General features: G+C 44.0%; 1 protein-coding gene across 8 annotated transcripts in view; it reads left to right on the top strand.

Moving 5' to 3' along the window:
• The window catches only part of ralgapa2 (Ral GTPase activating protein catalytic subunit alpha 2), an 855,222-nt gene that overhangs the window by 743,010 nt on the left and 96,310 nt on the right, over positions 1 to 15,902 (top strand). For 7 of the 8 annotated variants that reach the window (XM_072505626.1, XM_072505670.1, XM_072505634.1 and 4 more), the window contains one exon: positions 12,497 to 12,536. In XM_072505626.1, the coding sequence (XP_072361727.1) occupies positions 12,497 to 12,510 (14 nt within the window). In that variant the 3' untranslated portion in view covers positions 12,511 to 12,536. Of the gene's footprint in view, positions 1 to 12,496; positions 12,537 to 14,534; positions 14,896 to 15,902 lie in introns of those variants that run through there. The other variant, XM_072505616.1, reaches the window with a different exon arrangement.

Raw genomic sequence — 15,902 nt, 5'->3', positions numbered from 1 at the left:
AAGGATCGATAACGATGGACATCAGAGGGTGGGCCCGGAGTGTCACGTGACACGGGCTGGGGGGTGACCCAAAGAGGGATATGGCTGATGGGCAAGGAGCCCCCCCAACCACGCTGGTCATGCAGAACGTGAGGGGGCTGAATGGGCCAGTCAAATGGTCATGTGTGTTAGCGCACCTGAGGAGTCTGAAGGCGGATGTGGCCTTTTTGCAGGAGATGCACTTAAAGATTGGGGACCAAGGTTGAGCAGGTTCTTCGGAGTGGAGGACAAGTGCGGGAGGTGCGGGGGAAGGCCGGCGAACCACACACATATGTTTTGGTCGTGTCCGGCACTGGAGGGGTATTGGAGGGGAGTGGCGGGAGTGATCTCTAAGGTGGTGAAGGTCCGGGTCAAGCCAAGCTGGGGGTTAGCTATACTTGGGGTAGCGGATGAGCCGGGAGTGCAGGAGGCGAAAGAGGCCGATATTGTGGCCTTTGCGTACCTAGTAGCCCGGCGAAGGATTTTACTCATGTGGAAGGAAGCGAAACCCCCCGGCGTGGAGGCTTGGATAAACAACATGGCAGGGTTCATAAAACTGGAGCGGATGAAGTTTGCGCTGAGAGGATCGGCTCAGGGGTTCTACAGGCGGTGGCAACCGTTCCTCGACTATCTAGCGGAACGTTAGGGGTAAAATAGATAGCCAGCAGCAGCAGCCCAGAGGGGGGGGAGGGAGGGAAGGGGGGGGGGGGGTAAATTGTTTTTGTTCCAGAGGGGGTGAAGGGGCGGGGGAGGAACACTATTTCGTGTTATTTTGTTAGTTCACTATTTTATTTAAACAATGTTATCTATCAGTTATCATGTTACCATTTTTGTTGATTTGTAAGGGGGAAAAATTGTGTTTGAAAACGTTAATAAAATATATTTTTTTTAAAAAAAGATTGGGGACCAGACCAGGTTGAGGAAAGAGTGGATAGGACAAGTGTTCCACTTGGACTGGACATGAAGACGAGGGATTGGCGGTGCTGGTGAATAAGCGGGTGGCATTCGAGGTGGGGAACATTGTGGCAGATTCAGGGGGGAGGTTTGTGATGGTGAGTGGGAAGCTGGAGGGGCTGCCGGTGGTCCTGGGTAAATATTTATGCCCGAAACTGGGATGATGTAGATTTCATGAGGTGGGTGCTGCCGAAGATTCCTGTCCTGGACTCGCACCGGTTAATCATGGGGGGGATTTTAATACGGTTATGGAGCCGGGTTTGGACTGGTCGAGGTAAAGGAAGGTGTCGGCAGTGGCAAAGGAGCTGAAGGGGGGGTGGACCCTTGGAGGTTTGGGAGGCCGAGGGCAAAGGAAGTTTCATATTTCTCCCATGTGCACTGGGTGTACTCCCGGATTGACTTTTTTGTGGTAGACAAGGTGTTGCTGGCGGTGGTGGTCGACTCGAAGTACTCGGCAATCGTGGTCTCTGAACACATGCCGCACTGGGTGGATTTGTGAGTGGACTGGGGGAGTATCCCAGCATCCGCAGTGCAGTTGTGGGGTTGTTTGCGGATGAGGTGTGCAAGTGGGTGAGGGCTGCCATTCGGGGGTAAGTGGAGCTCAATGATAGTGGGGAGGTCTTGGCCACCACGCTGTGGGAGGCACTTAAAGCGGTGGTTGGGGGGGAGTCTATCTTAATTTGGACGCGTAGGGAGAAGGCGGAACAGGCAGAGTTAGCAAGGTTGGTGGAAGAGATTCTGAGGGTGGACAGAAGGTATTTGGAGGTCCCGGAGGCGGGGCTGTTGAAGGAGAAGCAGAGGCTCTAGATGGAGTTCGGATTAATGTCCACGGGGCAGGCGGTGAGGCAGATACGGAGGGCCACAGGGTAGTATATAAATACGGTGAGAAGGCAAAGAAGCAAGAGGCGGTGAGGGAGATTGGCAGAGTAAAGGACGAGATGGAAGGGACATGTTGCACCTGTAGGGGGTGAATGGTGTGTTTGAGACATTCTATAGGAGATTATATGAATCTGAGCCCCTGTCCGGGGCAGGGGAGGGAATGTGGTGATTCTTGGATGGGTTGGAGTTTCCCAGGGTGGACGAGGGGTTGGTGCAGTAATTGGGGGCCCCAATTGGGCAGAGGGAGTTGATGGAGAGTATGGGGCGATGCAAATAGAGAAGACCCTGGGTCCAGATGAGTTCCCGGTGCAGTTCTATAAAAGGTTTGGGGGGCACCTGGGGCCACTGCTGATGAAGGTCCCCCCCTCCCCCCCACTGCTGCAGGCATCCAACACTCTTGTATTGAAAAAGCCATGATGTGGAGTAGCTGGCGTTGGACTGGGGTGAGCACAGAACGACACACAATGCTCCGGGTATTGGCCTTTTTCAATATGAAGTCTTACATCACCAGATTAAAGTCCAACAGGTTTGTTTTCAGAGTGCAGCTACTTCATCACTCACCCGATGAAGGAGCTGCGCTCTGAAAGCTAGTGATTCCAAACAAACATGTTGGACTTTAATCTGGTGTTGTAAGACTTCATATTGAAAAAGGCCAAGACCCGGAGCATTGTGGGTCGTACCGCCAAAATCGCTATTGAATGTAGATGCCAAGTTGCTGGCGAAGGTGCTGGCTTCGCGAATTGAGGACTGCATCCCGGAGGTGATAGGCGAGGACCATATGGGGTTTGTGAAAGGAAGGCAGCGGTCGGCGAATGTGAGGAGGCTGCTTAGTGTGAATAATGATGCCTCCGGAGGGGCAGCAGGTGGAGGTGATAGTGGCGATGGACGCGGAGAAGGCGTGAAGTGGAGTGAGGATATCTGTAGGAGGTGCTGGGGCGGTTTGGGTTTGGGCAGCGGTGTCATGATATTCAAACACACACATCATGATAGACACACCAACAGACAAATCAGCACACACAACACGACAACCAATCATAGACAAGGACAGAAACAGTATAAGAGAAGAAACACGACACCTGGTGGGCAGTAGATCTGGAGACCAGGACAAGGACAGGACCTGATTAACATCTCACACAGGGAGTCACCACGTGCACAGTATCAAGACAGAACTGTAAATAACAAGTTGAAATAAAACAGCGTTGTACCAAATACAACCGTGTTGGTTCATCTGTACATCAGAACACCCAACACTACAAGCGGTTTATGCTGTACAAGGCACCGGCTGCAAGTGTGCAGACGAACCGAGTAAATTCGGGATATTTTGGGCTAGATGGGGGACGAGGCAGGGGTGCCCGCTCTCCCCGTTGCTCTTTACCTTCGCAAGAGAGCCATTGGCAATGGGGCTTTGATCGTCAAGGGAGTGGAGAGGGATTGTGCTGGGGGGGGAGCGGGGGGAGGTTGAGCATATGGTTTTGCTGTATGCAGACAACCTGTTGTTATACATTTCAGACCCATTGGGTCATCGGGGGCATTGTGGGGATTTTGGAGGATTTTGGCCAGTCCTCCGGGTACAAGTTGAACATGGGAAAGAGCGAGGTGTTCCCGATTGAGGCCAGAGAGCAGGATAGAAGATTAGGGAGCTGCCGTTTAAGGCATTGGGGGTGAGTTTTAGATACCTGAGCATTGAAATGAAATGAAATGAAAATCGCTTACTGTCACAAGTAGGCTTCAAATGAAGTTACTGTGAAAAGCCCCTTAGTGACACGGGGTTGGGCGCAGTTGCACACGTTGAATTTGACTAGGTTGGTCGAGCAGATGAAGGGGGACTTTAAGAAGTGGGACGTGCTGCCATTGTCGCTGGCGGGAGGGGTGCGGACATTAAAGATGACAGTGCTGCCAAGGGTCCTTGTTCGTATTTCAGAATCTCCTGATATTTGTCGTTCTTTAAAAAGGTTGATGTGCTGATTTCTGGGTTTGTGTTGGCGGGGAAGACCCTGCGGGTCAGGAGGGCTTTTTTGGAGCAGGGGCAAGGAGAGGGGATGCTGGCATTGCCGAATATAATGAACTACTATTGGCCGGCGAACATTGCCATGGTTAGGAAATGGGTGGTGGGGAAGGGGTTGGCTAGGGGGCGGATGGAGGCGGCCTCTTGTAAGGAAACAAGCTTAAGGGCATTGTTGACAGCGCCTCTGCCGTTCTCACCGGCCAGACACTCCGTGAGCCCAGTCTTGATGTTGTGGGGGCAGTGGAGGCAGCATTTGGGACTGGAGAGTGCCTCGATGTGGATACCGATTTGTGACAGCCATAGATTTACACCGGGGTGGCTGTATACAAGGTTTCGGAGGTGGCGGCAAATGGGGATCGAGCGGTTCGGAGACTTGTTTATAGGGGGCAATTTTGCAAAGTTGGAGGACCTGGAGGAAGAGTATGAGCTGCCCAGGGGGAATGGTTTTAGGTACCTGCAGGTTCGAGATTTTGTGAAGAGAGATGTGCCGTCTTTTCCTGGGTTGCTCCCTTTGGGGTTGCAGGATAAGGTGCTGTCGAAGGAGGAGCTAGAGAAAGGGAAGGAGTCAGAGGTCTACAATAAGCTGAGAGGGGGCCCTGGTATGGGATATAAAGTGTAAATGGGAGGAGGAGTTGGGAGGGACGATGGAGTCCAGGATGTGGGCTGAGGCCCTGCGGAAGGTGAATGTGTCCTCGTCGTGTGCAAGCCTAAGCCTCATTCAGTTTAAGGTCATTTATAGAGCACACATGACGGTAGTGCGGATGAGCAGACTTTTCGAGGGTGTAGAGGATAGGTATGATCGGTGCACGGGGGAGATCTGCGAATTACCTCCACATATTTTGGGCATGTCCGAAGCTAAAGGAGTTCTGGCAAGGGTTTGCGGACGTAATTCCGAGGTGCTGGGGGTGACAGTAATAGTAATAATAATAATCGCTTATTGTCACAAGTAGGCTTCAACGAAGTTACTGTGAAAAGCCCCTAGTCGCCACATTCCGGCACCTGTTCGGGGACGCTGTTACGGGAATTGAACCCACACTGCTGGCTTTGTTCTGCATTCGAAGCCAACTATTTAGCCCACTGTGCTAAACCAGCCCCTCGAGTCCAGAGGTGGCGATATTCGGGGTGTCAGACCCAGGAGTCCAGGGGGCGAGAGAGGCCGATGTCTTGGCCTTGCCTCCTTAATAGCCCAGAGACAGATCTTGTTTGGATGGAGAGACTCGGAGCCACCGAAAGCGGGCGTGTGGGTGAGTGACTTGCCGGAATTCCTGAACTGGAGAAGGTCAAGTTTGTTCTGAGGGGGTCAGTTGATGGATTCGCTCAGAGGTGGAAGCCGTTCATTAACTCCTTTTAAGGAGGATTGAGGGGTCAGCAAGGGGGGGGGGGGGGGGGGTGACGGTAATGGAGTTAAAATGGGAAAGGCAGGATGGGAGAAGGGCGCGATGGTGGGGAGCATGGGTGGGGGGGGATTGGATGTTGGTTATTTATAATGTTGTGGGATTTTGCTTCTGCTTTGGATTTTTTTAAATGTAAATGCCTGAGTAAAATATTTTCAAAAATAAAATGCACAGTGTAAATGTTCGTGAATGATCAATGGATGGATGAACAAGTGAATGGGTTAGTCGATGAATGAGAGGATGAATGAGGTAAGTGGCAACTGGATAAAGTGGTGGTGTGTTAGATGAGTAACATGAGGTGACATGTGGGTAGGGTTGTAAGGTTGCAGGTGGGTAGGTAGCAAGTGGGTCAGGAGGGGTTGTCAGATCGGGGGCTGGTCAGTTAGTCGGGTGATGGGGATTAGTCAGATCAAATCAGGAGGGAATTGTCAGGGGGTTGTGGTTGGAGTAGGGAATGGTAAGTTTGTACGATTGGGGATTCAGTTCTGTAGTTACCCAGGAGTTAGACTAGGATTTTTCTGTCTAACATATCCTGGATAACCATCCAGCTAAGTTGGAACTGTCCAAGACTCTTGACTCTGACTTTGTTGGATGGTCTCGGGAAGCAGGGGAATTGTCCATCAAAAGTTTGGTCTACAGGGGCAATTCCTATGGAGTCAGCCCCTTGGGACGTCTGCGGGGTCCTGACACACACCTTGGGTAGGTATATTCACTGTCATTACTCAGGCAACCAATTTGCTTGTGTCAAGATCTGACAACAATAAGATAAATAACAAATTCATCTCTTTTTTTTTGATGATGTTGGTCGAGGAAAGTTGTTGTTCAGGAGAACGTCCATGCTTTATCTCCATGTGCCACATGATCATCTGTCAATTTGAGCAAACAGATGGTGCCTTGGTTTAGCATCTCAGCAGAAAGATGGCACCTCCAGGAATGCAGTACTCCCTCATTCCTACACTGGAGCGCCACTTTGGTTATGTGCTGAAGTTCTGCGGTGGGGCCTGAATTGACAGGTTTCCGAAGAAGTCATTAGTGCTCCCTCTAAGACATTTAAACACTGAGTTACTTGAGGGTGGTTCCAGATTTGTTTTGAACTATTTTTTGCTCATTATTAACATTAGTACAACTCTGGTCAATGGATTGTGGAATGTATAGTGTCCTCCACTTAACTGAATACGTTTTGTGGTTATGTCAAACCAAACAGCAGCATTACTTTGCTTTGTACAAATGTCTTGTACTTCATGTTTTAGTACTTGAACTTTTGTTTTTCCTCTATATCGGACAGACCAAACGTAGACTGGGTGATCGCTTTGCTGGGCACTTTCGGCCTGTGGCATTCAGGACCCTGGCTTTCCCGTTGCTTGCCATTTTGACACAAGATCCTGCTCCCATGCCCACATGTCTGTCCATGGCCTGCTGCAATGTTCCAGTGAAGCTCAACGCAAACTGGAGGAACAACATCTCATCTTCCTGTTAGGCACGCTACAGCCTTCCGGTCTCAATATCGAATTCAACAACGTTAGATGATTAGCTCTACCACACCTCGGCCCCTTTGTTTTCATCCCATTTCATTTTAACTGTCTTTTATCTTTTATTTCTTTCTTGTCTTTCTTTATATATATTCTCCCCCCACTCTTTCACCCTATCTTACCCCCCCCCCTTTTCTCCCCTTTGCTTCCCCCCCCTTTTTCTCATTTTACCTCTTTCCCACCCATGTCCCCCTCCCCCACATCTACATCTGTCACAGCTTACCCTCTGATTTTAGTTCTCTGCTGCTTGGCCTTTCACACCTTTTATTCTCTCTGGGGACTGCCATTAGCACTCTTTTCCCTTGGTTTCTGTGGCTATGACTCATCTTTCATTCCCTCACCCTACAGTATAAATATCTCCCACTTTCTATGTCTATTGGCTTTGACAAAGGGTCACCTGGACTCAAAACGAGCAGCATGGTAACACAGTGAGTAGCATTGTTGCTTCACAGCTCCAGGGTCCCAGGTTCATTTCCACTTCAGTCACTGTCTCTGTGGAGTCTGCACGTTCTCCCTGTGTCTGCGTGGGTTTCCTCCGGTTTCCTCCCACACGCCCCGAAAGACGTGCTGTGAGGTAATTTAGACATTCTGAATTCTCCCTCTGTGTACCTGAACAGGCACCGGAATGTGGCGACGAGGGGTTTTTCACAGTAACTTCGTTGCAGTGTTAATGTAAGCCTACTTGTGACAATAAAAGATTTTTTTTAAAAGATTTTTTTTAAACTTTAGCTCTTTTCTCTCCTTATGCCTCTTTATGGTTCACCAGCCTATCAATAAACAATGTCCACATTTTTATATGATGAAAGACTATTTGGAGGAGCATGAGTCACCATTTCCAGAACAACGGAAAAGAAAAAGACTGAATACAAGAAATACCATTTTATATCTATATTAAATATTAAAAACACCATTATGTTTTCATCAGTTTCTGGAAACAGATTTGAGAAAAATGTACTGACTACACAGAATGAAATTCAGAATTTTCATCACATGTAGGATTTTCTTGTGTGAAGATAGTGTTAATGGGAGACTACAATCAATGAATGTAACCCTAATAGTACTGTCGAGGAGTCAAAATTAGATATGCTATTGTCTAGCCCTATGAGTCTGGACTGTCTTCTTTTCGCTGCCAGACCTGCTGAGATTTTCCAGCATTTTCTCTTTTGGTTTCAGATTCCAGCATCTGCAGTAATTTGCTTTTATCGATTGGTTAACATAATTGGAATATATATATGTTTGCAAGTTAAAGTTTTTCCATTTATTTAGGAAGTGTTTTAACTGTTAACTGTAGAGCTATTACTTTCTTGCTAATGTGATTGATTTTGTGTTTAAATTAAAGTTTGTTTTAACGTAAAAGATATCTATTGGTCAGTGTTATCACTCTAATGGTGAAGTATCCTTTCCTCTCAGTTTTACAGTTTGTAAATTGTTGGGTTCTTGTCCAGGATCCTAATACTTATTCTTCTGCAAAACAGAACATGCATGTTCAGCCATTATTTATTTTGCATTACTAACTGTTGTGTGGGTGGAGGGCAGAATTCTGTTTGTAAACTCTGATTGTAAACTATTTAAAGTGGCACTGTAATTACATAAAACGTGCTTTAAAGTATTCTGCATTCTGAAATATTTCACATAGTTTTGTTAAAATTACTGTCAGCAGCGGGTTTGAAGCATTCCTCCTCTTGGGAATGAGAGCTCTGACTTCATCCAACTCACACAGGTAAAATCCTGCCTCCTGTTAGTTCTTCCTGAACTAGTCATGGAAAAGTTTATAGCCCAGACTGTATCTGGAGAATAATGATGCAATGCCTCCCCTGTGAATACCTAAGGAGAGATACTTTATAAATTCGACTGCACTTATTTTCTTCCATCCTCCATCTCATTTCCAGTTGTTTTTTTGGAAACTGTTTGTACGGACCTTCCACCGATCCTTATGGTTGTTTAATTTGCTCTGTAACATTTAAGTTGAAACTGTAGGGATTTTTTAACTCTGTAACATGACGTTTTAAGCGGTTAATTCAGGTTTAAAATATTCTTCATTTGTAATCTTCTTGGGAAAAGAAAGCTACTGATATATAAAGAAATTGTTCATTCAGTCCAGACTCATAGGGCTAGACAATAGCATATCTAATTTTGACTCCTCGACAGTACTATTAGGGTTACATTCATTGATTGTAGTCTCCCATTGCTATCTTCACACAAGAAAATCCTACTTATGATGAAAATTCTGAATTTCATTCTGTGTAGTCAGTACATTTTTCTCAAATCTGTTTCCAGAAACTGATGAAAACATAATGGTGTTTTTAATATTTAATATAGATATAAAATGGTATTTCTTGTATTCAGTCTTTTTCTTTTCCGTTGTTCTGGAAATGGTGACTCATGCTCCTCCAAGTAGTCTTTCATCATATAAAAATGTGGACATTGTTTATTGATAGGCTGGTGAACCATAAAGAGGCATCACAGCTGAGCCCAAATGTGCCCTCATCTGACATCCACATGAGCCCTTCCAGCAGAGTTGCTGGGCAGTGATCAGGAGTAGAAACCCCTGCTTAGTATGCTCAGCATTTGTGACTGAAATAGGCCACTTCAGCACAGACCACTTTCAAACCAGAAACCTGCACGTCCTGTGTGGCTCAATATCACACCAACTGGTGTATTTATGCACTACACTATCAGAGAAGCCACAGTTCATTTTCATCTTCGGATTTCCAGTTTTCAGTTGACTTAAAAGTGAATTTTAACCTAATTTTGAATCTACTTACAGCTAATGCAATTAGCCAAACATTCTTGAACATAATGTAAGTTTGACAATCACAAGGGCGCTGTAATCAAATCAATCTTGTTGAACGTAGTGCATGAAGGAGCGATGGGATAGCGATAGTGACATCCCTTTCCTGGCCAAAAGCAATAACATGATTCAGGCCATTAGCTCATGGATTATAGTATGTTTTATATTGTCATTTGTTAACAGGAATGTCGCTATTTATATGGAACAATTCAAATTGCGATGTAGATTCCCCCGGACCTGCTGTTAATGGTGATCTAAAGAATCCACTTCAGTCCAATCTAATATCCACCTTGGGAAACCAGTATAATGGGGAATTAGTGTGCAAGTGTCATTTCCAGTGTACTAAACAATTGTTGACTTTCAATTTGATGAATAGTAGTGGAATTGACTGTAATCGCTCATATGGTTATTATTCCACCAATTGAGTCTGGACAGGCTGCACAGACTAACGATGCATATTGCACTCACCTACAGCCTAGCCCCAATTCCCAGGCATTACATGGTATATTGACATTGTAGGCTCACCAATACATTAATCACAGCAGTGATCTAGAGAGATAGCATCCACCGGGCTAGAATGTACCAAGAGAAAGAACTTGTCTCTGTACATAGCACCTTTCACAACTTTAGACATCCCAAAGTCCAAAGATGTGCAGGTTAGGTGGATTGTCCATGATAAATTGCCCTTAGTGTCCAAAATTGCCCTTAGTGTTGGGTGGGGTTACTGGGTTATGGGGATAGGGTGGAGGTGTGGACCTTGGGTAGGGTGCTCTTTCCAAGAGCCGGTGCAGACTCAATGGGCCGAATGGCCTCCTTCTGCATTGTAAATTCTATGATCTATGGTCTATAAAGTGTTTAAGCCGGATCGGAATATTTCTGATGCGTGTCACTCTTGTAATTTATAGAAACCGTGCCAATTAATTTACTCGCAGTGAAGTCCCTCAAGCAACCAAAATAAATAGTCTGTTTTTAACAATTGAAGGATAGAATTTGGCCATGACATTGAGAACCTTGCATTTCTTCAAATAATACTGAGGAAGCAATCAGGATTCAGTTTAGCAAGTCAACTGAAACATCAATGTTTTTTGTTCCATGTCCAGCATTATTTTCAACAACATTTTAGTATTGAAGCAATGAGCTGTTTTTTAAAAAAAAAACTCTTTTTCTAATAATCTCAGATAAAAGCAAGAATGTTTTGTTTAGAATGGATCTTGTATTCGCTAGAACTAGCTTGGATTTGTAGCTTTCTTTAAACACTGCCAATTGAAAGTTTGAGGATTCATCCTGCTCATCGTGAGAAAAACTCCACAGATTGTAATGGTTTTATTGTAAAATAAGTTTTTTTTTATACATTTAGAGTACCCAATACCTTTTTTTTCCAATTAAGGGGCAATTTAGCATGGCTAATTCACCTAACCTGCACATCTTCGGTTGTGGGGATGAGACCCACGCAGACACGAGGAGAATGTGCAAATTTCACACGGACAGTGACTTGGGGCTGGGATCGAACCCGGGTCCTCGGTGCCGTGAGGCAGCACGGCTAACCACTGTGCCACCCTTTATTGTAAAATAAGTTGATTGAGTTGCCTACAAGAAACTTGGCCATCATAAGGGACCAGTAAAATGTTATACGTTGCTGAACAGTTAATCCTAAACCACTGAGCACCAGGGTTTGTTAGTTTTCATTACATCTTAACCAAGACAGCCGTTTGTTCAGGTTCTGTTTTTACAATTATTTGTGATCCATCCATAATGCATGTATGAAAGCTGCAGCTAGGGTAAAACAAAGCCAACCCCTTTTCAAATGTCCTGGTATTACTGATGAGTTCTAAGACAGATGATTCAAAATTATTTTTTATGTTATGTAGAGCAGAAAGAGCAAAGAAAAACAGCCCTCTGTTGTTGATTAAAATGCCTAATTACCATTGTTGTTATGAAGTTTTAACAGTACACAGTAGAAATCATTACACTCTGGCATTACAAAAGCCCTCTTCACAATTGCTCAGATTGGAGTGTGCTGAAATTACACAGCAGTGCTCCACTGCTATCCCCAAGAGGGAAGATGGCTTACAACTGACAAGTATTATTAATTATCACTTTCTTTTCATAACACAGTACCCTGTTTAATTGTTTACCTGGAAGTAGCATGTGTTATTTTCATATGTGTTCAGTGTGACAGTTTTTTTTTTAAACCAGCATCGGAAATATCTTGCTGCAGCAAGAAAGAAATGTTGCCTGACCTCAAAATTTGAGGACAGTTTTCATTTTTAAATTTCAGACAATGCTTTTAGATATGTAGTTTTGCATATCTTGATACGTGTTGCCTAAGTTTGGAGAACCCGCAAGTTGTCTACAGCTGTTTATATCCTTTTAGAAGTTGTAGTTCATTATCGCAATATTTCTATGTGCCTTATTTAGATTTTTAATAATATTTTCCACAAAATTTCTAATAGGAAACTAATTTTACCGAGATAATGAGCACAGCCGTCCCTCGAAGAGTTGATCCCACCAGTTTATATGTGACTTGTACAATAAATAATTTTACATTGATGTGCTTTGTTCTGAGTTAATCTTCTGTAAAAAGAATAGCATCTCATGATTGAGAGTATGTGGTAGGAATTTTAAAATCCCAAATTATTTTGCGACATCCAATTAAAGAATAACTATTTCCTATAGTGTATTTCAGCTTTAATTGTGAGTTTATGTGCAGGTATACATTAGTAATTTGATTATTGGTGAAAATTGATGCCAGACATTAATGAAACTCTTCAATTTTACACAGCAGCGTTTAAATCAAATGAACGTTGTTTGCCCCCTAAATGAAGTCTAATTTCGCCAAAATTATTCATACTGTTTTTAATCAGAACTGTTATGTTTGTATTCACTTCATTTTGTATTTTGTCTCTTTTTCTTTCTCTTTCTTCAGATTTAAATATGTAACGGTCTGATTACAGTTATTGTTAAAGGTAAGGCTGTCACAAAAACGATGTCTCACCACTTTGTTCACTGCACTTTACTAATAAGCTTGTCTTTTATGCTGCTAGCAAAAGTAGCTTTGCTATTCCTTATTCCAGCTCCTAATTAGAAATGATGCGCTTTGGAACAAGTGGTGCTGGGAATTAACACCTGACTAGGTAGCTGCACTAACAATACTGCTGTACGAATGGTACTTCCCTGTTTCTGCATGTCTGAGCTTTAACTGAAAGCTAATACTTTTTGCCTGTGTGCCTAAGGCTGAATCTGACACTAACACCTGCCATATTGGAGAATGTCTTTGTCACTCATGCTTTTGTTCAAATTGCTTCAGGGGAGCCAATGAGAGTTAAGCCCATTTATGTTTTGTTTTTTAAGCACCACGCAATTGGATTTTGAAACTGGATAGATAAGAAGTGGCACGTGCTGAACCGGTCTTTTGAGCCAGCTTAATAAGTAGTTTCAGGAGGGCAGATTGCTGAGCCTGGCTTTTTGAATGGAACAGCTGGGGGAGGAAGGAAACACAAAAGACAAGTAGACAGAGTGGCGTAAACCTGGAGAATTGTGGGTGGAGCATTGGACACAGGGAGCAGGCCAACCACACGCCAGGTGTGACCTTTTCTAGCTCGTTGGTTCTGCTTGTTTGTCTGGGCAATTTAAAACTCACTGATAGAAATGAGGAATGTGACAGTCTGCATGCTGTAGCCAGATGTAGGAGGAGCCTGGCTGAAGCTGATGGACTACTTTGATTAACCCTCTAAGGACTACATTAGCATATTAGCACCTTATCTAAGAGCATGACAGGTGTAGGAGTTTTCAAAGATGGTAATGTGTTTCATGCTACATTGACATTTTTTTTGTAATATTCATCATCATGCTTAATTTAGTAGCTGAAACCATATAGCAGATGTCGCCTGCTGAAGAAGAAAGGCTCCAAACAACAAAGGCAATGAGTGGACAGTTTGTAGGAAATTTAAAGCATTATTTGGAATAAGAAATGATAACAACCGTGCTCATGTCATTACAAAGCTTGGGTGGTTCAGTGATCATTGAAGTAAAATCCACTTAATCAGACGGGGCAAAAAGAGAGCTGCAGCTGTTAAGTTGACTGCCTGGCGCCAGCAGCACATTTTGACTCTATTCACACCAGGATCATCTTATAAATAAGTTTTATCAAATATATCTTTTGGTCGTGTACCATTTTGTACCCATTGATATTGAGCATTCATATTCACTGTTACAATTGTTCTTGTGAAGGCCATTTTGAATTGCCGAGGTCCTAATTGGTTTGATAATGGAACAGATTATACGTTGCCACTGCTGGGCCCTTTCACCTGAACAGGAGTAGTAGAATAAGGGGAAAGGTCCTTTTTCACACAGCAGTTCCTCAGCTGACATTTTGTAAAACATAAATGACAAAAGGAGATACTTGAGAAGGCCTCGGTGCATTTCAAGTTGCAAGTTAATTTAAAAAGTCTTAACAAGCCGTCAATGTGGTGTGTCACATATTCACAGCCCATAAACCTAATTCAGAGACCGCTGCATTTCCAATGGCTCTACGAGAAGAAGGCAAGCAAAGATCCTGCTGAGGTCGAGAGTAGGGCTGTTTTTTAATATCTGATTACACTCCTGTAAAGTACCTTTGGATGCTTTGCTAAATTCAAGGTGCTATGTAATTACGTGGTGTTGATTTTGACACCGGACAGTATTCTTGCCTTGGGGATTTGTTTCAGAGCCCCAGCAGACTTTTATCTGCCAGGCCTCAACTGAATGCCGCAGGGTCAGTTGCTCACCAATGGGGCAGCTACCCAACCACTAGATGACCAAGAGGCCACCCACTAGCATCCAGGGATGACTGCCGCCAGAAAGGTAACTGACCGAAGGGCACTGTCCCAAGGGTCTTGTAGCTTGGGGAGGGAACTTGGGGGAAAACCAGTCTCTTGTGTTCCTCCTGATCTCACAAAGGAAAGTTTTCTTTGCTTACTTTCAAGGTCTTGCCAGCTTTGCCTGATGGGTTAACCACACAAGCACTTTACTTTGGACTTGGTGAAAATGCTGTCAGGGGCCCACGGATGTAATTGGGATTCCAAGCTGCACTTATTGATGAGGTACCCACAGCAAGCTTCAACCACAGCAAAAAACCATGGCATTAAAATGGAGGATCGGTGGGAACAGAGCAGGAAATTGTCACTTCATGTTCACCGCTGCCCTATTTCTTTTTCACCGAACAGAGTGTTAAAATTCTTCTTCAAGGCTACTTTTGAGTGGGGTTGTACATCCCTGAGTAATCAACTTAAAGGCAGTATTGGAAATAAGTCTGAGAGCTCAGCTTTTCACCTGCGCAAGGTCCATTGCTAGGAAGGATGGGTGGGGGGGGGGGGGGGGGGAGAAATGGGGTCAGAGGTGGGAAAATTAACATATCCAGAAAAATAAAGGAAGAAATAAAATGAGCAAGAAGCATGGACATATGAAACAATTTATATTAATTATTTGTTGGCAAAGTGTTTCATTAAAACATGATCAAAAAAAATAACCTTATTTTCTTCATATTTGTGACTGGTCCGATGTATGGTGAAGAGCAGTATTTTTTGGTGCCAGGTGATATTGGTGGTTAAAGTGCTGATTTGTTATGCCACCAACAGCCTGCTATATTAATATACATCTCCAAACTCGGCACTGCGATAGTTACCTCCGCCAAGGGCACTAATTCTCAAGTGAGTAGGCTGCAACAATTCTTGGCACTTTACTGCCTGACTTTGTGCAGTCCTTACTCAGTCCATGGGGTATTGATGGATAAAAATAGGACCAGTGGCATTTGGGTTACTCTAATTGGTCCAAGAAGGGCATAGAGTGAAGGGATGAAACACTGACTGGATCAAGTCAGTCTACCCTACTTATCTAAGAATAAGCATTATTGTAATGAGAATTTATTTTAGTGCAGTCAGTTACATTGTTACAAAAAAGAATTTTAACAATAGAACTCCTCTAATGGTGTGATCCTAGAATGTAATTTTGGTACTAACCTAAAATAATTTCAACTATTCATCTAAGACAAACGCTGTTGAACTATTAAGTGTATTCTGGGTTGTGCAACTAATTGGAATCATTTAAATTTTTGTTTCTTACCAATGCTTCCCACACAATGAGATCCCAATATCAAATATTGTATCAGAGAACTAAACGTTTTCCCAAACCAAGATAAAATGAAGGAATCAAATAAAATGGATGACATTCCTACAACTTCTAGTGGCTAGTTATAGGGCAACCCTGAAAGTCCCCAAAATCAATCAACCTAATTGTGGAGTGGCTGCGGTTTCTATTTTATTAACGGGATGGAGGAAAGAAAAGTTAATAATTTT

Source organism: Scyliorhinus torazame, chromosome 1 (genome assembly GCF_047496885.1).
Source record: "Scyliorhinus torazame isolate Kashiwa2021f chromosome 1, sScyTor2.1, whole genome shotgun sequence".
NCBI classification, from domain to species: Eukaryota; Metazoa; Chordata; class Chondrichthyes; order Carcharhiniformes; family Scyliorhinidae; genus Scyliorhinus; species Scyliorhinus torazame.
Note: the sequence above shows the minus strand (reverse complement) of the source record. Positions and strands in the feature narration are given on the sequence as shown.